This window comes from Cloeon dipterum, chromosome 2 (assembly GCF_949628265.1).
Source record: "Cloeon dipterum chromosome 2, ieCloDipt1.1, whole genome shotgun sequence".
Classification (NCBI taxonomy): Eukaryota; Metazoa; Arthropoda; class Insecta; order Ephemeroptera; family Baetidae; genus Cloeon; species Cloeon dipterum.
Genome location: NC_088787.1, coordinates 14,197,910 through 14,219,924, shown reverse-complemented (window position 1 = coordinate 14,219,924; position 22,015 = coordinate 14,197,910). Strand labels below are relative to the sequence as shown.

Genomic DNA, 22,015 nt, shown 5'->3' with positions numbered 1-22,015 from the left:
CCATTTTCTAGCCTTATATAGAATTTCAAATTTTTATGAACAAGATTATTTGCCCCCCACAGTTTCCCCTCGAGCTGAACTTCCCGACACAGTTTTCAAATTTTCACCGATTTTCATGAAAATTCATTTTTTTTCCGATTGTTTATTAACACCATTGGCTTCGCCGGAAATTTTCACCCAGATTCCATATGGTGTATCGCACCACGTTTGCTGAGAAAATTTGAAAAAGCCTTAATTTTGGCTGAATTTGGATTCTCTTTCCCCACATCCAAAGTGTATGCCACGGTAGGAATTTTTCGAATCGGGCTCCGGGGCCCCGAGCTAGAGCCCCGGAAACAGTGAATTGAATAAACAATAATAAATATTAAAGTCCACTCCACGATTATGATATATTTTTTTAATATATGTATATTATATAATTTAAATATACAACCAAAATGAACCGCAATTATCTCAAATCTGAGCCTAAATTTCGAGGAATCAATTTGTATTTCGACCGCTATACGTTATTTATTAGGTACAAAAAATTTTGAAAAAAAAAGGAAAAATACCCTAACCATATTTCACTCAAAAAAACGGAATTTTTGTATTAGTATATTTTCGTTGCGGTTTTTGCGGTATTTTTGCGGTTAACCGCAACCGCGGTTATGTCATTAGAGTTGCGGTTTTGGTGCGGTTGTGGTTAATATTTCGATGGTATTGGTAACAACGGTTGTTAAAAAATAAAACCGCGCAGGTCTCTAATGTAGAGCCTATTCTGTTTTGTACTTACGATCGGCTATGGCAGGCCCCGCAGAACTTTATTTTCAATCCATTTGATGATCCGCTTGGCCGAAAAACTTGAAACGTCGATCACGAACAGCATTATTACCGCACTTTTTGCCACTAAGGGACAATGCACTTGACATAAAACGACCTCAAAACCCGACTAAAAACGCCAGCGTGAGCCCTTGCCGCGAAAATAGACGGACCAGCTGAAACTGAAACTTTAAAATATAAACAATGACACTGATAGGCCAATTTTAATTTTTTGGACCAATCACAAATTAGTTCTGGTTATAACCTCACATCCTTGACTTTGACTGGCGCGAAGTCAGTCTGAAAAAAATAGAAACAAACTAATTTTTTTCAAATCAAGAGAGATGCCAACAATAATAAAAGTGGAAATAAATTATAAAATAAATACAAAATTAATTAAAATAATAAGTGGTATAATAATTAAAATTATGAAACAGTAAAATATAAATTAATATGGATAAAAGAAATTTAAATTAAAAAAATAAATAATTTAAACATGAAAATAAATACAGTCTTTAGGAATTATTGTTAAAAAAAACTTCTTAAATTCAAATCTGGAATATATAACATGCTTCATAAAACGAATAGCAGGTAGACTGGACACGGCTTAAAGAAGTATACATGGTTAGACTCTCAGTTACACTGTTAGGAATAAACCTTTTTTTAAACCAATTGCTTGCATAATTTTGAATGTTAATTTTGATTAAATCTTTAGCAAAATCTAGAGTCGGCCACAGGGACATCATAGATTTCAATTTCACGTACAAATTTACATGTTTTAATGTTTCCTGAGCGGCATATTAACATTGAGCAACATAATTTGAATCAATCTGGCATATTTTTTGGATGAGGACTGTCATCAGTGATGTAAATTAGTGATTAGAAGCATCGTTTTCGTCTTCTTTCATGACAGTATGGACCTGCTTTTAACTTGGAAATTTTATCAAGAATTTTAATTTTAACCCACCAATTCTAATTAATCTGAATTGAATATATTTAAACCATCTCAATTAAGAAAAAACATAATAACGGCGCATCTCTTCCAAATTTCCGCAAATTTGCCTGAAACTGCCCCGATGGTAAAATGTGATAACATGCACCAGGAATTTGAAGTCAAAAAATCGCGTCCAATCAATTTTTTTTATTTGTAGCAATATGTTTTCCTTTCCTGGTGCATGTTATCACTATTCGTTTTATGAAGCATGTTATATATTCCAGATTTGAATTTAAGAAGTTTTTTTTAACAATAATTCCTAAAGACTGTATTTATTTTCATGTTTAAATTATTTATTTTTTTAATTTAAATTTCTTTTATCCATATTAATTTATATTTTACTGTTTCATAATTTTAATTATTATACCACTTATTATTTTAATTAATTTTGTATTTATTTTATAATTTATTTCCACTTTTATTATTGTTGGCATCTCTCTTGATTTGAAAAAAATTAGTTTGTTTCTATTTTTTTCAGACTGACTTCGCGCCAGTCAAAGTCAAGGATGTGAGGTTATAACCAGAACTAATTTGTGATTGGTCCAAAAAATTAAAATTGGCCTATCAGTGTCATTGTTTATATTTTAAAGTTTCAGTTTCAGCTGGTCCGTCTATTTTCGCGGCAAGGGCTCACGCTGGCGTTTTTAGTCGGGTTTTGAGGTCGTTTTATGTCAAGTGCATTGTCCCTTAGTGGCAAAAAGTGCGGTAATAATGCTGTTCGTGATCGACGTTTCAAGTTTTTCGGCCAAGCGGATCATCAAATGGATTGAAAATAAAGTTCTGCGGGGCCTGCCATAGCCGATCGTAAGTACAAAACAGAATAGGCTCTACATTGAGAAGCAAAAGCGGCCGGCCGCATTTCGCTCTCAAAGTGAGACGAAAAATTTCGCTCTCAGTTGAAAGCCGATTTTTTCGTCTCACTTTGAGAGCGAAACGCGGCCGGCCGCTTTTTGCTCTCAAAGTGAGACGAAAAATTTCGCTCTCACTTGAGAGCAGATTTTTTCGTCTCAAAGTGAGACGCAAAAGCGGCCGGCCGCTTTTCGCTCTCAAAGTGAGACGAAAAATTTCGCTCTCTTTTGAGAGCCGATTTTTTCGTCTCAAATTGAGACGCAAAAGCGGCAGGCCGCTTTTCGCTCTCAAAGTGAGACGAATTTTTTTGCTCTCACTTGAGAGCCGATTTTTTCGTCTCAAAATGAGAATTTTTTCTTTGAGTGTATGTATCATAATTTGCACTTCATAGTGGTGATATAGTATAATAGAGGTCTCAGCCAGCCGGCAAATTTTGGGTCACGTATGGTGAATGTGGCTAACAATACGCTGCGCCAGCCGCCGGTGAAAAAGGGTCAAAAATGAAAAAGTGCAGGAGAAAAAAATGTGCCGTTGTAAGCACTATCACACTTCACGTTTAAGACATTATCAGCCGCGCCAGCCGCTGGTGAAAATAGCCAGCAGCCGCCGGGCAAATAATTCGGCTAAGCCTCCTCTTCGACCAAATAGACGCTGATTTGCTAACTTATACTCTTTATTCTCTTTAACATACTGATGTGTTGGTATTTCAGCCAAGCAACCTACACCGGCTATCACGTTACTTGATACTAGTGTTTTCTTCTCATATCACATGATCTTCTAAACACGAAGGTACAGTGACCTCATTTACTTTGTAACTTCTCTAAGAAGCAAGAGGAGCAGCCTCAATAAAAGGTTGTAAATTTCATCAACGAATTGTATTATTATAAAATGATTTATTTTAGTCATGTGCGTTCCAATATAATTTCCATGTATATTTTGATCATGTAAATCTGGTGATTAAGGAGGTGAGGGAAAACAAATAAACTTATACACTATATTAGTTCAAAATATGATTTTTTATTTATACACTTAAAATAACTCCATAGGTTAAAAATGCAAGTGGATAACTTTTACTTAGGTTTTTGGAAACCACCTTTGCTCTTCTTAGCGTTCTTGTTGTTTTTCTCATCCGCCTTTCTCTTCACTGAAGGGTTGTTTGTTAGGAATCACTTTGAAAAAGTCCTCAAGTCGACCCTGAGTAGCTGAGCGAGCTTTTGCTCTTTGCCAACTTGGCAGCTCCACTGCGAGCTCTATCTTCCTTGAATTATTACTTTTCGACGCACAGATATTGAACTAATATGTCTTCATCTGGGGCTCCCCACTTCAGCTGTAAGCACGAAATAAAATAGTCGTCTTACGCACCACTAATAATGCAAACCTCGATTTTCTCTGGATCTGTGATCTCGGGCTCCACGAAAAGTTTCCTCGCGTACTCAAAGGGCCAGTTTTCGGGAACTGTGTACTTCTTGTCCAGGTTATTGACAATCTTTTCAATGCTGCAGTTGTTCCTGATCAATTTTATGGCCCTTTTCGGTCCAACGCCTTTAATCGAGTCGCATTCTAGGAGAATGCACAGGTCGATAAACTGGAAATGTTATTCCTAAAAGTGGCTTTTTTTGAAAAATTCACCTGTTCCTTGCTTAGCTCTAGTCCAGATACAACTTTGTCTAGGTGGAACTCCTGAATGGGCATATTCCTAGCCTCGCTGAAGGCCATGTGCATGAGCAGAATGTTGGAGCCAAAGGTCAAGGCGTCCATGTCTTCAGTGGCGAAAACCTTCTCCGACTTGACCAATGCAGCGCACTGAGCTTCCGCTTCACAAAGGGCCTGTGCATTAAGACTATGGGTGTAGGATTCAAAATCGCAAGAGTGACAGCGGTTTTACATCGACAAAGGGGATCCCCATGAGTGACAGCAGTTTCTTGCACTCCTCTGCGTGGGTTCTGGTCACCTTGACTAAACGCCGGTTGAACTTGTCCACCTGCTTTGCGTCACCTGCGATGATTCTCAATCAATATCTGAGCGTGGTTGTAAGTCTTTAATCAAGTTACCCGCTTCTGTGGCCTTTTCAAGGGCCTTCTGTGCCTCCTGCCTTCGCTCTTGTCTTTAACCAAGCTCCCCAGACTTGAGCTTTGGAGGCTTACCTAAAACCTATTAGGGAGACTCTTTGTTGCGAAATAAAATCAGATTTCAGTTAGGGAGACAATATCATTTGAAAAGCATGCTAACTTTGCAGCCATTTTTCTAAAAAAGGAAAACGCTGCTACTTACTTTAATTTTGGCATCAACTGAATCCAACGGGATGAGTTCATGCATTGGCAATAAGAATATTCCTGGATTTTGCAGTGTTAAGAGGGCAAAATAAACACTAAATTTAGCATTGATGAAAAATTTTAATTAATAAAAAAGATAACAATCGTGGCCCACAAGCTTTTGACAAGAAAAACATCAATTGAACTTCAACACGCGTAATTAGAAGTTCTCAAATGCAATTTTATGATGAAAAACACATACATTTTGCAATTAATCTACTCCAATCATTATTATTGGTACCGTGGAAAGGTTTAAGTAAACAAACTTGGTGATCTTACATGCGTTGTTAATTATAATTTAAAACTCTTCGCGTCATCAAAGAGTTCAGTAGGAAATTGTTGCACATATTGCATCCTAGACTTGGTCGTTTTCTCTATTCTTTTATCCAAAGCAGACCTAATATCAATTTATGAGCAAAACTTCACCATGAATATTATGAATAGCTTACTCTTTCGCGTTCTTCTCAGTCAAGTTGAGGCCTGCCCACGTAAACTCCATTGGTCTCAAAGCTCCGAAGAAATCAGTGATTGGAGTTTTATACGGGTCTCTGGGGAACAGGTCCTTTCTCACTCCAACTGTTGATATGCACACTTGTTTTGGACAAACTTTCAGCTGGAATTTAAGAACACCAATGTAACTGTTGGTCTCCTGCTAGTATTTTAATACTGCTTACAAATTCACCCATCGATTGCTTGCTATCAGGCTCGACTTTCTCCAGAAAGTCAAGAGCAAAGTAAGTGTAACGATCAATAATGTAGACTCCAATAGCAGGGTCGACATGATGCTAGATATTGAGCAGTTAATACTTGATTGCGGCAGATAAAGGATCAAAAATGTGCTTACAGATAGCGAGTCTTCTCCAACAAGACTGCTTGCTACAGCTAGTATGTTTGGCGAGTAGAATTTTTCATACATTGAAGCAGCTTGGCATGTGTCGATCATAAAGAAAATCTCATGGTACCTGAAGTAATAATAAAAATAATTCTAAATAGGATAAATTATTTGGTTCCAAAAAATTACCTTCGTTTCTCCCACATCTGCTCTAGAGCATCAGCTAATTCTTGACTAGTTATTTCTTCAGAGTCCTGGAATTTCAAGAATCCGTCGCCCCCATGGCCAGTTAGGTATACTAGAACATTACTCCCTTCATCAGTCAATAACTGCTTCGATCGAGGAGTCCCTGGAGGCAGCCTGCCTGTCAAGAGACGAACAAAGTTCTCTACAGTTACCTTCAAACACAGACATATATCAATTAGATTTTTCTTCAAGTTGTGATAATGTTTGCATACCTCATAGCCTCTGTAATCCACCTCAACATCATCTCCGTAAACATTTATGTGCTGGTTAGCATTATTAAACACAGTGGCAGGTCTTGGGTTTCTCGGATTGCAAGCCATGTCGTCAGCAACCATCAATATAATTTGGCTAAAACGAGGCTCGTTAAAATATTGCAAAAATGACTTATTTCAGGTCATAAACACAAACCTATCTGGTATACCAAGTCGTTTGACACTCCTGTAGATTGAGAGCACGTTTGCGACGTGCCTGTAATTGAACCAAAACCTTGACGTATCAACCAACACAGCCCAGTTATTAGTGTGCGTTGTTTGAGTCTGTAAATAGCAACAAATAAGACTTTAACAGACTTGCCATTTAACTTTATTTTACCTTAACATTGCTCAGGCTGCATATAGCGACCATCAATGCGATCTTAAAGAAATACATTCCCTACTTTTTGTAAGTTCTGCTGATGAACGTAAATGTTTTTAAGTATGTATTAAATTTTATCTGATAATCCTGAGCAATCTGCGTGTTCCAATACTTCTTGCATGAACATCGGAAAATTTGCCAAATTTAATGACAATAGACACAGACCCAGGACAGACCTGGGACAGACCACCCGGCGAAAATGAAGTTAATTGATAACAAACAACGAGAGGGGCGTGGCTGACAATGACAAGTTGCGTGCGCAGCTGTACGCTCAGTGCAAAACAGGATTGTGTAGAATCGAAGTCTTTCTACAGCGTAACAGCTGGCTTCACTTCAGGAATTCTAGTGGTCCTGGAATTCAGATCGCACGATTCAGATCTGGAGTGAGTAAGCTACTTTTTTCTAACTATTTTCGTAAACCAATGACTGTTGCCTTCATTTCCTCAGGTTTAATAAAGTTTTTTACTTCCTGCAATTAGTGTATGACCCATTGCATCTTTATTTCAATCTCGGGTCAACGATCGGTCTTGAATACAGAAGATGCTATTATGCGAGTACGCGCAGGAGCTTCAAAACGTGTTTAATTTTTCATTGTTTTTATTTTTAATAATATATATCATACCAGTCGTATCAACTTGCCTTTCTGTTTTCGATCAATTATTTATTAGCAATTATTATTAATTTTTACTTCCTAATGTCTTACATATATATGCACAAACTTTCTGTTTAAAAATGGATGCATATTTTGTTAAAATACATACCCACCGGCACAACAGACAAAAAATATTACAGTTCGTGAAAATCAGAATAATACGCGTTTGAAGATACAAAAGAACGCCCACAATTCAATCAACTACTATACTGATCATTGATGTCCCCCATGATAACCCTCCCATGTACCTAAAGCATGTATTAAATATGCAAGTTGCCCGCTCCGTCGAGTTATTGTGTAATCAGAGAGCGCGTCAAGTGGTTGAATGGTGAGTTCATTTTCTGCCACGCATTTCGTTTTTCTGTAAAAATGTAAAAATAATATCATTTGTAATAAAATTGGAACTGATTTTCTTGAGTTTGGAGGATCGCTCAAAAATTTAAATCGCCCCTAATTTATTCTCAAATACTTTGTTCATTATAGGTGATGCAATTTTATCAATGCAACCGGTGCAACCTAGTAGTCAGAAAAAATGACCAATATGGGATCTTGCTCAAGGCTGTTATCATTTGCAACACTTTTCTTTTTTTCAATCTCTTTGACTTGTATCCACACCACAGCAGTGTTCATATTTGCTTAAAGATAATGCCACTTTAACGGAGAGATTACCAAACGAGCCTTTACAACCTCACCTTTCTTTATAAGACATAAATTAACAGAAAATGAATGTTTTAATTTGTTTTGTATTTATTCCATGGCACACTTTATTACCGTTTCGTTAAAAATAATTTCTAAGTGGCTTTAGCAAATATTTCTTCGTGCCCAAAATTTAAACTTGTTGTGGACTGTTCCAGTATCAGAATGAGAGATAATGCCACAAGCTGTTACTGAGCGGCTGTGCGCGTGCAGGGGAGCGATCCAGGTCATTGCCGAAGAAGCTCCACTGTTTGTCACCAAGGCAAGCGTACTCACGTAATCTAATTACTTCTTAATTGTCAATAGTTTTATCACGCTTTCTGTGGGAACAAATAATTTTGTTAGGAGCTAAAAAATGCTAGTTGTATTTTCTATCACAAGTAGTAGTGTCGTTAATGATTCGAGTTGATTTTGTCCAAAGTACACGTGGAGACCACTCTGATTGTGAGAGTCGCGTGCACCTCTGGTATTATCAACTTCCGGTGCAACGAGATATAAATTTTTTCTTTGCAGTCCTGACTGAAACATGTAGCTGGCGTGGTTGATAAAGAATGGCCTCTCCTCAACCCACTCAGCCGGAGGCTATGGCAGAAGCCAACCCCTTTCTCCCGGCTCCCAGCGTAGTGAGTCCAAGTCCAAGTAGCTCCAGCATCAGTAAGAAAAATGGCAGCAAGCGAGACTCGAGTCGAAGTGACGAGTTTCCCCCGATCGACTCGGTATTTGTAGAGTTGTGCGAAGAGCACATATTATTGTTAAAATATCAGGATTCGTCAGGGGCCAACAAAAAAGAGAGCAAGTCTGAAAAGCCCGGTATGGAAAAACCGAAAAAGAAATCCTCCTGGTACAGCGCACTTTATCCTACCTACAAAACTCGGTCCGAAGGCTTCAAACGCACCTTTAAAGAATTGCCGGCGGACGAGAGGCTTGTCGTTGGTGAATAAACATAATTTCTACTTTTTACAGTCAGCTGCTGGAACTAAATTAACTCTCCTGCGTTACAGACTACTCCTGTGCCCTGCAAAGAGATATTCTGGTCCACGGTCGATTGTACGTGTCTCCTGGTTATCTTTGCTTCTACGCAAACATCTTTGGCTGGGAAACTTCAGTATTTTTTGGCCTCTCTTACGTTTGAATTTTAATTCCAAAACTCACCTTTTAGGTGACCGTCCCTTGGCGCCAAGTCACCGGACTGACAAAAGAAAAAACCGCACTAGTCATTCCAAATGCAATTCTAGTAACGACCAACAATGAACGCTATTTCCTCACATCATTTGGAGCGCGAGATAAAACGTTTCTCATGCTCTTTAGGATCTGGCAAAACGCCCTTCTTGATAAGGTGAGTTTGAGCATCTAATTAAGCCATTAAACGAGCAACATCATAAAACCACATTGACAACCATAAAGTTGTCATCAGTGCCACTAGAGCATTCTCTCAATCAACTTCTCATTCTATATTTCGAGTTTCATTAATTAATAATTTATCGTTTCTATTTCTTTTGTAAAGAAATCAAAGTATAAGGTCAGTTGAACACGTTTCTTTGTTTGATAAGTAGATAAACCTCCTACATTAATCTGTACCGCCATTGACCGCGATGATGCTGATAACTTGTCGCTTAGTTGCATTGACAAAATCCCCATTAGTTAAGATTTCGACGAGACACGCGTTAGTGCTATTAATAGGTTCGTGCGTTGTTCTCTCACACAGCGCCCATTGAGACTTGGACTGTTGACAAGTTGTTTCAAATCCTTTCCGCACTCTTTCAGAGCTTGACAAATCAAGAATTGTGGCAGCTTGTGCATTCCTGCTATGGCGAAGAGTTGGGCCTAACCAGTGATGACGAAGACTACGTGAGCTCTACGGGAATTGATGAGGAGAATGCTGCGAACCTAAGCCGATCTCTAGCAATGGTATGTGTATTTCCACTGCTATTTAGCATTCCTGGCTTCCTTTCCTTCAGTCCCTGTTTTTTTTTGTTTTCCTAGTTTCTTTCTTCTGGGCTATCGGTTATTTGCCATTAATAATAATGAGGGATCGCCGTCTTGTGCAGGACCAATCCGCCAAGGTAGCAGATGTGCCAGAGGCACCTATTACACCCCTTATCACCACCACATGTGTCCAAGACTCAGAGCCTGCCACTCTTACTCAGCCCATTAACCAATCTTCTGGCTCTCAGGATAGCGAACTTAATTTGCTGAGCGCCACAGGAGAATTGCATCCTTCCATCAATTCAAATCTCCTCGCAGCTCCCTCGACCGCCGATTCTGGCTCTGTCCAAACCGATCTCTCCGACACCACCGAATCAGATGTCGAGAACAGTGGTCAGCAGTTTTGATTTTTATTCAATCCACGCCTAACCGACGCTTGTTTTCAGATACCGTTGCTATTTGTCCTAATCCTCATGAGGGACGAGACTTGCTTGACGCTGTTTTTCCCATTCCTGTGGATCAATTATTCTCATTGCTGTTTACTACCTCCACATTCTTTGTTGCATTTCATACTACTAGGAAAACATATGGTAATGATTTGGTCTGTGTTTCGACGTCTTTTCCATCTGAAATTTTCCAATAGATATACAAGCTACTTCGTGGACACCTGACAAGAGCACGGGGATCAAAACCCGTCAAGTAACAATGACGATTTCCATTAACAACTCTGTTGGCCCCAAAACTGCACAAGTCACTGAGGATCAGGTTGGTTGCTTGTTGAGGAAGCACAACTTTCAAGATTACTCAAATGTTGTTTACAAAAACCAAAGAAAACACGCTCAATGTCATCTGTAGGATCAAAATACTAAACACTTTTTGCAAACAACCTTGAAAGATTGTTATTAAGAAATTTATGATATTCATTTAACCATATAGCCTTGTCTAATTAGCCTTCCTTTTCAGGTTATGTCCCCTGTTTCTAGTCCAGGCAAAATCTATGTTATTGACGTGGAGGCGAACCAGTCAGGAATTCCATATGCCGACTCCTTCTACATAATCAACCATTTCTGTCTGGTCAGACTCTCTGACAATGAATGTCGCTTAAGTGTCAATTCGCAACTGAAATACCGCAAGAGCGTTTGGGGCCTCGTCAAGACATTCATCGAGAAGAACTCGTGGTCCGGTTTGGAAGAATTTTATAGAGCCTTGTCGAAAGCCCTGACCGCGGAAGCTGAAGCCTTGCTGGCCGGTGAAGCCACTTCTGTTGTTGTGAAACGGAAAAACAGGATCGCCCGTCACCGCAGGGTCAGAGCTGGCCAACTGATTGTCACCAGCGAGGCGTCGGGTTCCACCTCTCTCGCTGCCGCAGGAGAGGGCAGCTCCACTGTTAGGGCAGGTTTGTTGTCGGAACAAGTTGCTGGAGTGCGTTGTTTCAGTACGTTTTATGTTTTTAGCCTTAGTTTCGCAGTTTGTGGGAGGTGATCGACCAATGAACGCAGCCGACTCACCCACCTGCTGTTCTTGGATTATTTTAGCCACCCTGGTGGCTCTCTTGCTCTTGAATGCTTTACTCTATCACAAATTATGGGGCCTTGAAGAGTGGGGACGTGAAGTGGCACTTAACAAATTTGAACTGCCTTTTCCCAAGTAATTATGACTAAGAGACCTTCTCCTCAAAGTGTTATATTTCTTAATGAATTTAGAGATAAACCTCAAAGCCACGAAGATTGGCTGAAGCTGCTTCAAAAGCAAGAAGTTCTGCATCGCAAAGAAATGGATCATTGGCAACGATTTCTTGATGCTGCTATAAACTTACTTAAGCAGGTAAATTAATTGCTGTGATAAACGTTTCAGCAGTTTCATTATGAAATGGTGCTTACTTATTAACCACCAGATTATTATTTGCGACATAACACAAGAAGGTAATGTGGCTCGAAAATCCTCCCAGACTAACTCTTGTTAATATTTCATTACAACCGATTACAACCAATATCATACATTTATGTTATGATTTAATAGCTTGCACATCAAACAAAGCAATAGCAGAAATTATTTAAAGCTCAACTAACAAGGAAACTTAGGATTTGATGCGTAGGCGAACTTTTTTTAGATCATGTAATGAGCTAAGAGATATCTCCCAGGGAAATTTTTTATTTGATGCAGTTATGGGGGCTCCAAAGGTAAAAATTCTTATGACATTTAACAAAGAAAATGTTTCAAAGTCGAATTGTGTAGCTAGAGTTTTCATTCAAGCGTGGTGAAATTATATAGGTAGACACTACTTATTCTTTACAAGACGAATCAACTGGTGGCCTTCTGATTTATTTTTCTCAATTAACAGTTTCTACAAACCAAATTTCAGCTAAATTGAGCTAAGGATGGAATTTTATATCGGTTTTTAAATTTCTGGCCAAACGTCAAACTAAGTTTTATAAATTATAAATAGTTTCTTAGATAGAGTAGTTTGACTGTCAATCTATATTGATTCCCTTGAAGAGCACTAATAGTGTTGTCTTTTGTAGGCTGAAGAGACGCTGCAGCAACTGCATTCCTCAATCAAACCGCCCTCTGTGAGCACTGTTTGGGCAGATGATAGCACAAGTACCGGCAATAGCTCTCCAAGTGATGAACTCTAGTCCCATAAAGCAACCTTTACTGCTCTCCTCATCAGAATAGTACTATTGAGCGATCCAGTGATCAGATTAGGGTATTTCATGCGATTCCTTGCTCTTGTACCATGTGATAGTTTGTGTTTTGTCCGCAAATGGTACGCTTTTATTGGTTTTTAAGCATGACAGTTATTTGACAGATTTTCATAGTTGGCTTTGCGAGCAATTCAAAATATTTGACAGCTTATAAAACGCTTGTCTGAATTGATAGAGCTCAAATTCGCAGTATTTTTGTTTAGATTCATTATTGAGTGGATTCAGTTCACGGCAAACTTAATTTAAGCAAGAGAGCATAGCTTTGCTGCTACCCCTGAGTCAAGAATGTATAGAATATTCAGGAGAAAGATTTGAGCGTCTAAATTTAACGAAGCCATGTTCTATCTTATGTCGATGGACAATACAGGATATCTAAAAAAAGCGAAAGTGCGATTTATTTTCAAAACTAAACCTACAGATGGCCGTCAAGGATTTGTTCTGAAGGAGGAGCAAGAGCGGCTCTTTCAGCAGCAATTCTGGCATGGTCTGCAGCGATTTTTTCGGCCAGGGCCAAGTGCCTCAGCTTGGCGGCGGCAACCACAGGGGTATCAGTCACGGGGGCGGCTCCAGTATTGAGGACTGGGTGGAATCCAGCAGCGTCGGCCACATAGTTGACGGTGCGAATGCGGTTGCGAGGATCAACGTAGGAAAATTGGCCTGAATTTAATTAATGACCCAGTTAGATAATTAGGCCTCGATTATTTGGCTTTTACCTCTGACAACACCAAACTCATCTTTGGTCTCTGAATGGGTTCGATCGACGTGGCCCGGGGCCCTTCCTGCCGCATAGCTGAACGCATATGGCTGAGGTGGCAGCTCCTCTTCTTGATGTGCAATGACAGCGACCTGCTGCACAGCCGTCACAACTGTCGTGAGCTGAAAGGAGCAGAAAATCCTGTCAGAATTTTTAATTTAAAGCTGAGGAGGCTGACTTGCCAATCTGACAAGGTGGCTTGTCAAACAGATAAGTGTTTCTATTTTAAAGGTTTTAGTTCGTCTCTTGCTTTGGGGAAAATTTAAAAAAGAAATTTATATACAACAAAATTGATAAAATATGACCGTGATGAGTTATTGGCAAGTAAAAAGAGGATTTTTCTGTTTAATATTTGATAGCAAACCTCCAAACGTATGCACGTTAAACAAAGCATATTTGCCTAGATTCAAAATATAATTTTAGCTGGCACTCAATTAATAGTACAGCTATCAACTCACCGCAATAAGCGCAATGAAAATCTGATGTTCCATGATGGCGCTCTGGAGAGAACTGATCACCGTGCGTTAGAAGAAATTGAAAGCACAAGTGAAAGTAAACAACCGCCTGGAGCTACAAGCCACCTTGGCCTGGAGCAGCGAGTACCAGTCTATACCGTTGAATGATCCACGTCCATGACCTTTGGGGGAACATGACGCGCAACAAAAAGACTAAACTTTCTCAGTGAAATTCACCTTTTTTATTTATTACAGCTCAAAATATTAATTACTTGTGAGATGCAAAAAAGTTATTACTGTTACAATTGCAAGCAACATAAATTACGTGAACGACAGCGGAAATTGAGAATCAACGTGTAAAAAAAGAAAGTGCATCAATTAATATTTATTACAAGGATAGCTGTCTCGCTTGATCCAACAAAATATTAGTTTCAAAGCGACAAATTGCCGCCGATTAAGGCTTGCAGGAGTTGATTATTCTCTCATTGCTTCCTCACTGGGAGGAGCAGCTGCTCTCGACTCAGCATCGCCCCTCTTTTTCGAGCCAGAAACAATGTCGTCAATACGAAGCAGCAGGATTGCAGTCTGAAACAATAAACAAAATCGTCAAGATGGAAACATGACAATGAATTTCAGCTAATAGCAAGTTTTCATAATATGCCAAGTTCTAATTTAAATACGTTGGAAAAAGGAGTATGATTATGATCTAAAAGATTACCTACATTTTGTTTAAGACAATGTTAATTAAGAGAAAAAATGTTAAGATGCAATTAAACATTTCCCCAATATTGTGCAGCTGGGATTAAAAAATTTTAATGGAAGTAACTCTCCTATTGTCTTCTTGAATTATATTTATATTTCCTGGCTTTGCAATCTTGGAAAAAATTTCATTGCATCATGAGATTATATCTTCGCATTTTTCTGTTAGAAACCAAAACCAGAGCAGATGTCTACTCTATTTCAAATACACGTTTAGATTTCTCTTACCTCCACAGCAGTCTTGTACGTCTGCAACTTCACAGTGAGAGGCTCCCAGATTCCAAGCTCCTTCATATCAACCAACTGACCAGATTCTCCGTTGATTCCCCAAGAAGTGCCTTCGCCTGTTAAAATCAAAATAATTAAATGCTGTCAAGTATTTTGAGTGTGACTACACAAACCAGTAGCGTGTTTGGCTCTCAGCGCTGTCATGGTCCTGATTGTGTTGGCACCACAGTTTTGAGACAGTGTTCTTGGAATGACTTCAAGGGCTTGCGCCACTGCGCGATATGGATACTGCGCAACGCCCTCGAGAAGCTTAGCCTTCTCCATAAGTGCCTATTTGAAGGATTAAAATAAGTGAGACTTGATGATTGATCAATGCACTCAGTTTTGCTCAAATCAATTTGAACCTCTTGGTAAAGGTAAATGTGTGTGCATTTCAGATTTAAAGTACCTTGGAAACGGCCATTTCAACCGCACCGCCGCCTGGCACCAGCTTGGGATCAAGCATGATGTTGCGGGCGACGTGGAGTGCATCTTGGAGGTTGCGTTCAGCTTCGTTGAGCACGTCCTTGCTCGCGCCTCGCAGAAGGATGGTGCAGGCCTTAGGATCCTGGCACTCAGTGACCAAGCAGAAGTACTCATCGCCAATCTGCATACGTTTCACTTGAGTCTAAGCCATAATTTTACTTTCAATCTTCCCACCTTTTTAATTTCAAAAAGTCCAGCTTTTGTGCCAATATCTTCTTCCCTGAGCTCATCTGTTCTGTTCACAATGGTTGCTCCACAAGCCCTGGCGATTCTGTTGTTGTCAGACTTGCGCACGCGGCGAATCGCGGAAATTCCAGCCTAAACTCAAGCGCATGAAACAATGCTATTTTATCATTTTAATTGAGTCATACCTTCATTAGATAGTGCTGCGCCAGGTCGGAAATTCCCTTCTCAGTGAAGATCACGTCGGGCTTCAGCTCAATGATCTCACAGCACATCTTCTGTACGAACTCCTCCTCAAGCTCCAAGATTCTGCTGAAGTCTTCCTCCTTCGACATTTCAAGGCTGGTCTGAAATTGAACAAGATTAAACCAAGCTAGGCAAGAATTTCAGCAGGCTAACCTGGCTCTCGCCCTTCTTGTATTCCAAATTGCAATCAAGGAGCATAATTCGTGGTTTTTCAATCCTCCTCTTCATTTTGGGGTGGGTCACATCCTTATTGACCATGACTCCGGACAGAACGCAGGAATCAGCAATGCTCCCGCCAGGAATCTACAAAGGAAAGGGTAACCAAGATTAATCTACATTGCACCTTCAAAACAGGTACCTTCTCGACTTTAGCGTAACGTTTGATATCAATTTCTTTCCGGCCGTTGTCATCCAAAGCTACAGTGTTGACAGCATCCAAAGCAATGCCGCAAGCCAAGTCAGACCACCGGCTGATGAATTTGGTGCCGACACACGAATTAACAACTTGCAAGAGCTTAGCGCGGTCATTCGTGTCTAGCTTGATGCTGACGAACATATCACTTGTTTAGAGCAGTTTTGTAAATTAATTATTCACTTGACTAACCTGACTTGCTCGTTGAGAATAGTCACCATGTCTTCAAGTGCCTGTCTGTAGGCGCGGATGATAACGGTTGGATGCATTTGCTGCTCCAGGAACTGCTCAGAAACTGCCAGCATTTCTCCAGCCAAAACAATGACTGAAGTGGTACCATCTCCAACCTGTATAAAAAATTACAGTTTATTAGCATCCATACCTAAAACTAACAGGAAAACACATTTTAATAAACAGCCGTCAGTCAACGCCCAATAATTTTGTGTGGGCGGAACAAGAAGTGACGCTTCACTGCCTCAAAAATATCACACAAAAAATACCTCTTCATCTTGAGTCCTAGCAATTTCAATCATCGACTTGCCAGCCGGGTGCTGCACTGTAATTTCTCGGAGAATAGCATTTCCATCGTTGGTCATAACAATACCACCCATAGGGTCCATCAACATCTTCAGCATAGCTTGCGGGCCAAGACATGTTCGAATAACATCCGCAATAGCCTAAAATAGTCAAAAATACCAATGAATAATACATCAACAGTGTTATCCAAAGTCAGAAGTACTACACAGTTACAAAATTAAATGAATTTTTATTTGTAGTGAAGAGGAAAAGTTCTAGAAAGACGCCTACTTTGCCGGCCTGTACGTTCTCCAGCTGCACTTTCCGACCGGAGTCTCGCTTTGTGTTCTGGCCTAAGATACACATCATAGTGAATTTTAGCCGCAATAGATCAAAACAAAGAACATTTCACTCACTAAGAACAAGAACGGGAGCCGCACCAGGAGGACCAAACATTTTTGCACAGGTAAAAATACTCTAGACACAGGATGAGCACGAGGTTGCTGTCGGTCTGACAATCACGCAAGCTTGCTCAGGCGAAGCACACTGCCATCTGTCGAGGTGTCGAGTAATATAGGAAATAAGACGAGAATAAAATGAGAGTGGCGGGAGCCGACTATGCTTGTCTGCTCATGCTTACAATTATAGATTAAATTGATTTTAAGAGGCTCTAATCTCCGAAATAATTAAGTTAGGGTTCATTGAGTACATATCTCCATTTATTTTCAGATGCTAGTGTGGCGAGAGGTAATGTGGTATGCTTGGTTTTTAAATAATTGAAATAATTATGACTTGTTTGAAAGAAATGCACCAACGCAGTAGAAATTTATTATTTTTTGCTATTTAATGTTGTTATTGCTTATTTTCCCGTTAGCAGCATTATCAAAGGTTTTGATAAGTTTAAAATCGTATTATTGTACGCATACGCATTCTATAAAAATTTTGGATTATGACGAAAAAATTCCCCGCCAGTTGATTATAGGGGGAAGCTGGCAATTTTTACTCACCATTATTAGTAGCCATTGAGCTCCTCAGGATTCAAAATACAATGCAAGCCTAAACTTAAGAGGAAAAATGCTTAAATACATAGCCAAACTGTTAAAACGATTCAAACACCAAGGTTACAGTGAATAAAAATAGTTCGATTGCGTTCCTTAATTTTATTAGCCGAAAGATGTTCTAAAAACAGTTTCTTTGTTTATATTCCTACCACAGTATAAAATGAAAATGAGCTAAGTTCACCATTAAGTACAAAACTATGAATTAAATGTTTCACGTCACATAGCTGCAAAATTTGCAAACACGATTATATATATAATATCAAATGGCAAAATATCCGGCAGTGCATAGGACACATTGAATGCGTGATAAATGCATAAAAATACTACTTATAAAAGTTTGAAAAAGCTTAAAAGAGCTCGTCATGGCATGAATCGATGGTTTTACCAAACGATTCAAGGTCTATTTTGAGATCTTCAATTTTCTTGTGCAGGAATGACAGATCCGTTTCACGCTCTCCAACAGATATGCCTTGGCTTCCAATGCTGGGAGAAGGCAAAGATTCTGCGACTTTTGGCAAATTCTTCACGTCACCTTTAGATTATTTACTGTCTTAAAAATGAGAAAAAGAAAGCAAACTTGAGATTTACCATTGTCCAATTTCCTGGATCGCAAGGAAGCGCCAATTTTGTAGCGTCTCCTTTTGAATCCCTCCAGGGCAGTGCACATGGTTTCTTCCAATCCAGCAAAAAGACTCAAGGTGTCTTCATTGGCAGATAGGTTTTCCAAAATTTCTTAATAAAACAAAACTTCAATTAGCATCATAATCTTGAGCTTTGTCATTATTTACCTGTCACATTTAAATCCATTGAAGAGTCCATGTCATTTGTGGCGCCATTATTTTCCCTATCTACTCCTTCATTTTCAGATGGGAATAATTCTTTTGCAACTGTGGCGCTGGCATTGTGAGAAATGAGATTTCCAGGAGTTTTTCGCAAAACAGACAAAGGAGTTTTGCCCTGCTGCGGCGTCTTGTACATCATATTTCGTTCCTTGTTCATCAGTTTGCCAGCCATTATAATAGGCTCAAAATTTGTTCCTGAAATATTAAATACTAATATTAGCCATTTATTGATGGTAATTTAACATTTGCTGTGAAAGCCCATGTTGTCTAAAGCCGTCAACAGCCAACAGCTACTTTTGATTTTAAGACACTTCCGCTGCGATTTCAGACTCGATCCTGATTACTTTTGATTTGCTGAAAACAAAAATCAGTTTAGTAAATCTCCCTAAAAACGTCTGGATTTTTAATTTCAATAGATGTTTTTCACGTTTTTACGGAAATATGCCAAACCGATTTAGGTTTTCAGCACACCAATGTAAATTATTTTGAATATTCTGAATACTCAGCAGCAGGATTGAATCCTAAAACGCAACAAATCTGCCTTAAAATTGAAAGAATGTGGTAGCGCTATCTGTTGGTGGCTTCGATTAGTGAATTGTTATTAATAAACCTCTGCAAGATTCAGTAATGTCCAGTGGCAAATCTCTGACACTCTCAGGGAAGGATGGGTTGAGCGAATTGCGAGGTCCAGCAGGTTCCTCCTCAGGTATAATCTCATCCTCCGTTGGGATTGAAGCTGTTTTTGTCTGGGTTTGAGATTCACTCTGAAGAATTCGCCTTATAAACATTAAATACAATCAAACCAGTATTTGATTACCCAGTGAGATTCAACAGTGATTGAATGGTCAACAAGCTCTTGGGCGATGACTTGAACTGATTTACTCAGCAGGCGCGCTCTTTCAAGCACTCTCCTCTCCCACTTGTCGCAAGGTGGCTGTTCCAAAGCTGCACGCAGTTCAGCCAAGTCTAATTTAAAATCACGCATTATAAATTATTGCAATGTTGAACATCAAGTGCTTACAAAAGTCAAACTTTTTAATCAACTCAGAGCTCAGGTCCAGTTCAACTGCATCAAGGTGGGAAATCAAATTGCGGAGCTTTGAAGCGCAGAGCACCAATTTTGGAGCTGTCAATGTTGATGACTGAAGGGCAGTTACTTGAGTGGCTACAATCTGTTTAACACATTTTAATTTAAAGAAAATCTAATTGGAATACCAGATTCCCGATAAATTACCTGAGCAAACGCAGCAGGATCGATCAACTGATCCAAAAGGGTCTCCAAACGTCTAACCTCATTCTTCCAATGATTTTCAAAAAACTTGACCAGTTCTGCATCTCCTTTACCAGACACCATTGCTTGCACAGAGGGAACAAATTCTGGTTCCAAGCTTTCAATGCTAGCCAAGCAGCTCCGCACACTAGACACTCCTGAAAAACGAGGTCTTTATAATTATCTGTAGAATGCAAAAAATAGACAAGTTTACTTTTCACGTCGCTGCTGCAAGCTATAGCAAACAGACCGATTTGCATAACTCTGTCAACATACATGTCAAAATCAGAGACTCGCTTCTCAAAGTCTCCAGAATCTTTATCAGCAGTCGTAAGTTTCGCAATGGAAGCATCAACATCAGCAAAAACCTAGGGAGCCGTAGTTTAAAATTACAGAGAAAAAGGAATAATATTTAAATAGCCGACTTCAAGCACAAGTCTAAGCAACGCATTGTTGACGACTATCTCAAGCTGCAGAAGATTGTCGGCAAGCGCCCCCAGTTGAAGACTTATCAGATTTGCAGATTCTTCCTTGCACAATGACTCAGCCCTACTCAGAACCTAGATTATAAGTAAAACGTTTACTTTAACGGCAAATTCGCTAACTGGACAACTATACCTTCTGGCTGATATAAAATATATCTTGACAGTCTTGCTGGAGAGCTACGTGAGCAACGGACATAGCATGGGTGAGCAAGGTTTGACACGTACTTTTGAGCTTTCCTACGTCAGGGTTTGAGGAGCCTATCAAAGAGAATGTTAGGAAGGGTAAATCATTTGATTATCACTTTTACTATTCCCCTCCAATGCATCTAAAACTTCATCCATCACTTCCAAAAACTGTCCGCAATCATTGGCGTCCTCGTCAAAATTCGTATCTTTGACGCACCAAAGGAGTCGTCCAAGAACATACTCAGTTGCAGTCTGATAAAATATAATTAACATGCCAAATCTTGACAGAAAATTTAAAATACTTGAGTTGTCTTGCTAGAATTTTTCTGGTCCCCTTCAAATGTAGCAATTGCTTTGATGAGCAGTTCAAGGCTTGCGTTGATTTGGTCCGCAAGGAGGATGTGTCGGCCTTTGTCCTTTGGCCTTAAACCATCAGCTGTCTTCAAAAGGGCATGTACGACTTTTTTGTAAGCCTGTACAAGCTCTTTCAAACCAGCAATGTTGTGGCTTGCAGGAAGTTTTAGATTGAGCGTCAACCTTCGACACTGCTTGAACGCATCCTCTAATTTACTGTTTCTTTCTTTTTCTTGTTTTAATATGGCAAGGCATAAAGCTTGGTACGCACTAAATACGCGAGGAAACACGTCCTGCAACAGGTTAAACATTTAGTATAAATAATGTTGACATCTGCACAGCATGCACGCTTAGTTCGAAGAGTCAAGGCGAGAATGAGAAATTTCAATTAAGTATAAAAAAATAATGTTAAGACAGATTTTAAATCTTCAACAAACCGAAGACTTCGCCGGTCTGTCATGTAGGGAGTCGATGGTTTCCAAGAGATTTGATTCCCTCTCGTTCGCAAAATTATTGTCATTCAATTCGTTCTCGACCTTCTGAACTATGTTCAGATCAATGTTTTTGACCTGCAACAAAAACATGCTAATTAATTTCAAGAGTATGTTATGTATTTTAATATTATTAGATGATCATTTTGCTATGCAACCTGGTATGCACATACATACAAAATTACGAATTCTAATAACACACCTTTAGGTTGATTGATTTCCAAATTTGATAGAGTTTTACAGATTTAATCTGTTGCTCCATTGTTTTTAGCTGCAGCAACCACTGATATGCACTTAAAAGAGGAAATATCAAGACAGATGTATCTTGAGAATTTCCTTAAGAAGCTGTCATTGCCGGAGGCAGGTGTTTTCTCAATAATAATTTAAATCCCCCGCTCCTCCACCCTCTCTAAACTCCCTTTCACTTCGGGTGTTGTAGAAAATGAGTTGCATTGATGAGCAAGAACTTGCTTAAATTAGTCAAAGCATGCACACCAGATTCTTTGCACTGCAACAAATGTAAAAAACTGCATTGATATATTCAACGGGAAAGCGAAAATGCGCAAAATATAGTACATATTAATGATAATACCAAGACGGCGTTT

At 39.3% G+C, this 22,015-nt stretch overlaps 5 protein-coding genes and 1 pseudogene across 11 annotated transcripts; 1 reads left to right on the top strand and 5 right to left on the bottom strand.

The window, feature by feature from the left end:
- Nucleotides 1–3,539: 3,539 nt before the first annotated feature.
- Nucleotides 3,540–4,957, bottom strand: LOC135937500 (flap endonuclease 1-like; annotated as a pseudogene).
- Nucleotides 4,958–5,014: 57 nt separating this feature from the next.
- Nucleotides 5,015–6,834, bottom strand: PIG-K (Phosphatidylinositol glycan anchor biosynthesis class K). The gene is made up of 8 exons (XM_065480187.1): nucleotides 6,623–6,834; nucleotides 6,440–6,567; nucleotides 6,244–6,379; nucleotides 5,975–6,183; nucleotides 5,798–5,915; nucleotides 5,628–5,738; nucleotides 5,403–5,566; nucleotides 5,015–5,350 (listed from the first exon to the last, which is right to left on the bottom strand). The coding sequence occupies exons 1-8, from the start codon at nucleotides 6,677–6,679 to the stop codon at nucleotides 5,245–5,247; spliced, it is 1,029 nt and encodes a 342-aa protein (XP_065336259.1). The 5' UTR covers nucleotides 6,680–6,834; the 3' UTR covers nucleotides 5,015–5,244.
- A 112-nt stretch (nucleotides 6,835–6,946) lies between these two features.
- Nucleotides 6,947–14,159, top strand: GramD1B (GRAM domain containing 1B). 7 transcript variants are annotated; one of them, XM_065480183.1, is made up of 15 exons: nucleotides 6,948–7,051; nucleotides 8,171–8,274; nucleotides 8,526–8,728; nucleotides 8,777–8,945; nucleotides 9,014–9,117; nucleotides 9,172–9,348; nucleotides 9,517–9,531; nucleotides 9,777–9,920; nucleotides 10,061–10,331; nucleotides 10,385–10,528; nucleotides 10,582–10,703; nucleotides 10,902–11,334; nucleotides 11,393–11,585; nucleotides 11,642–11,762; nucleotides 12,461–14,159. In XM_065480183.1, exons 3-15 carry the CDS (start codon nucleotides 8,564–8,566, stop codon nucleotides 12,572–12,574), a joined length of 2,172 nt encoding a protein of 723 aa, XP_065336255.1. In that variant the 5' UTR covers nucleotides 6,948–7,051; nucleotides 8,171–8,274; nucleotides 8,526–8,563; the 3' UTR covers nucleotides 12,575–14,159. The 7 variants fall into 7 exon arrangements, with proteins under 7 accessions (XP_065336257.1, XP_065336251.1, XP_065336252.1 ...); XM_065480185.1 differs by having other exon boundaries at nucleotides 6,947–7,051; nucleotides 8,526–8,945; nucleotides 10,187–10,331; XM_065480179.1 differs by having other exon boundaries at nucleotides 6,947–7,051; nucleotides 8,526–8,945.
- On the bottom strand, nucleotides 13,015–13,995 carry LOC135937105 (cuticle protein 7-like). The gene is made up of 3 exons (XM_065480190.1): nucleotides 13,856–13,995; nucleotides 13,357–13,519; nucleotides 13,015–13,300 (listed from the first exon to the last, which is right to left on the bottom strand). The coding sequence occupies exons 1-3, from the start codon at nucleotides 13,886–13,888 to the stop codon at nucleotides 13,056–13,058; spliced, it is 441 nt and encodes a 146-aa protein (XP_065336262.1). The 5' UTR covers nucleotides 13,889–13,995; the 3' UTR covers nucleotides 13,015–13,055.
- CCT3 (chaperonin containing TCP1 subunit 3) lies at nucleotides 14,072–17,286 on the bottom strand. The gene is made up of 12 exons (XM_065480186.1): nucleotides 17,138–17,286; nucleotides 17,013–17,074; nucleotides 16,706–16,882; nucleotides 16,398–16,552; nucleotides 16,152–16,338; nucleotides 15,947–16,096; nucleotides 15,736–15,894; nucleotides 15,539–15,682; nucleotides 15,288–15,485; nucleotides 15,013–15,169; nucleotides 14,840–14,955; nucleotides 14,072–14,437 (listed from the first exon to the last, which is right to left on the bottom strand). The coding sequence occupies exons 1-12, from the start codon at nucleotides 17,175–17,177 to the stop codon at nucleotides 14,327–14,329; spliced, it is 1,656 nt and encodes a 551-aa protein (XP_065336258.1). The 5' UTR covers nucleotides 17,178–17,286; the 3' UTR covers nucleotides 14,072–14,326.
- A 580-nt stretch (nucleotides 17,287–17,866) lies between these two features.
- Spt (Spitting Image) lies at nucleotides 17,867–21,926 on the bottom strand. The gene is made up of 14 exons (XM_065481020.1): nucleotides 21,613–21,926; nucleotides 21,357–21,488; nucleotides 20,868–21,212; nucleotides 20,688–20,817; nucleotides 20,513–20,637; nucleotides 20,320–20,454; nucleotides 20,109–20,262; nucleotides 19,859–20,052; nucleotides 19,646–19,796; nucleotides 19,442–19,590; nucleotides 19,235–19,388; nucleotides 18,571–18,819; nucleotides 18,371–18,514; nucleotides 17,867–18,314 (listed from the first exon to the last, which is right to left on the bottom strand). The coding sequence occupies exons 1-14, from the start codon at nucleotides 21,670–21,672 to the stop codon at nucleotides 18,130–18,132; spliced, it is 2,307 nt and encodes a 768-aa protein (XP_065337092.1). The 5' UTR covers nucleotides 21,673–21,926; the 3' UTR covers nucleotides 17,867–18,129.
- Between the last annotated feature and the right edge of the window lie 89 nt (nucleotides 21,927–22,015).

What these genes read in the sequence shown, in the direction of transcription:
- CCT3 (XM_065480186.1), bottom strand. Translation starts at nt 17,177, where the DNA reads ATGTTTGGTCCTCCTGGTGCGGCTCCCGTTCTTGTTCTTA. An exon ending in GACTTTTTGAAATTAAAAAG is followed by an intron (nt 15,486 to 15,538) that starts GTGGGAAGATTG and finishes AAACGTATGCAG; the next exon opens with ATTGGCGATGAGTACTTCTG. An exon ending in GAGAGCCAAACACGCTACTG is followed by an intron (nt 14,956 to 15,012) that starts GTTTGTGTAGTC and finishes TGATTTTAACAG; the next exon opens with GCGAAGGCACTTCTTGGGGA.
- Spt (XM_065481020.1), bottom strand. Translation starts at nt 21,672, where the DNA reads ATGGAGCAACAGATTAAATCTGTAAAACTCTATCAAATTTGGAAATCA. An exon ending in GGAAATCAATCAACCTAAAG is followed by an intron (nt 21,489 to 21,612) that starts GTGTGTTATTAG and finishes TTTTTGTTGCAG; the next exon opens with GTCAAAAACATTGATCTGAA. An exon ending in ATCCTGCTGCGTTTGCTCAG is followed by an intron (nt 19,797 to 19,858) that starts GTAATTTATCGG and finishes TGTGTTAAACAG; the next exon opens with ATTGTAGCCACTCAAGTAAC.
- GramD1B (XM_065480179.1), top strand. Translation starts at nt 8,564, where the DNA reads ATGGCCTCTCCTCAACCCACTCAGCCGGAGGCTATGGCAGAAGCCAAC. An exon ending in CAGCTCCACTGTTAGGGCAG is followed by an intron (nt 11,335 to 11,392) that starts GTTTGTTGTCGG and finishes TTATGTTTTTAG; the next exon opens with CCTTAGTTTCGCAGTTTGTG. An exon ending in TTTGAACTGCCTTTTCCCAA is followed by an intron (nt 11,586 to 11,641) that starts GTAATTATGACT and finishes TAATGAATTTAG; the next exon opens with AGATAAACCTCAAAGCCACG.
- PIG-K (XM_065480187.1), bottom strand. Translation starts at nt 6,679, where the DNA reads ATGTATTTCTTTAAGATCGCATTGATGGTCGCTATATGCAGCCTGAGC. An exon ending in GCAGCCTGAGCAATGTTAAG is followed by an intron (nt 6,568 to 6,622) that starts GTAAAATAAAGT and finishes TGCTATTTACAG; the next exon opens with ACTCAAACAACGCACACTAA. An exon ending in CGACTTGGTATACCAGATAG is followed by an intron (nt 6,380 to 6,439) that starts GTTTGTGTTTAT and finishes GCCTCGTTTTAG; the next exon opens with CCAAATTATATTGATGGTTG.
- LOC135937105 (XM_065480190.1), bottom strand. Translation starts at nt 13,888, where the DNA reads ATGGAACATCAGATTTTCATTGCGCTTATTGCG. An exon ending in TTTTCATTGCGCTTATTGCG is followed by an intron (nt 13,520 to 13,855) that starts GTGAGTTGATAG and finishes TGCTCCTTTCAG; the next exon opens with CTCACGACAGTTGTGACGGC. An exon ending in TGAGTTTGGTGTTGTCAGAG is followed by an intron (nt 13,301 to 13,356) that starts GTAAAAGCCAAA and finishes AATTAAATTCAG; the next exon opens with GCCAATTTTCCTACGTTGAT.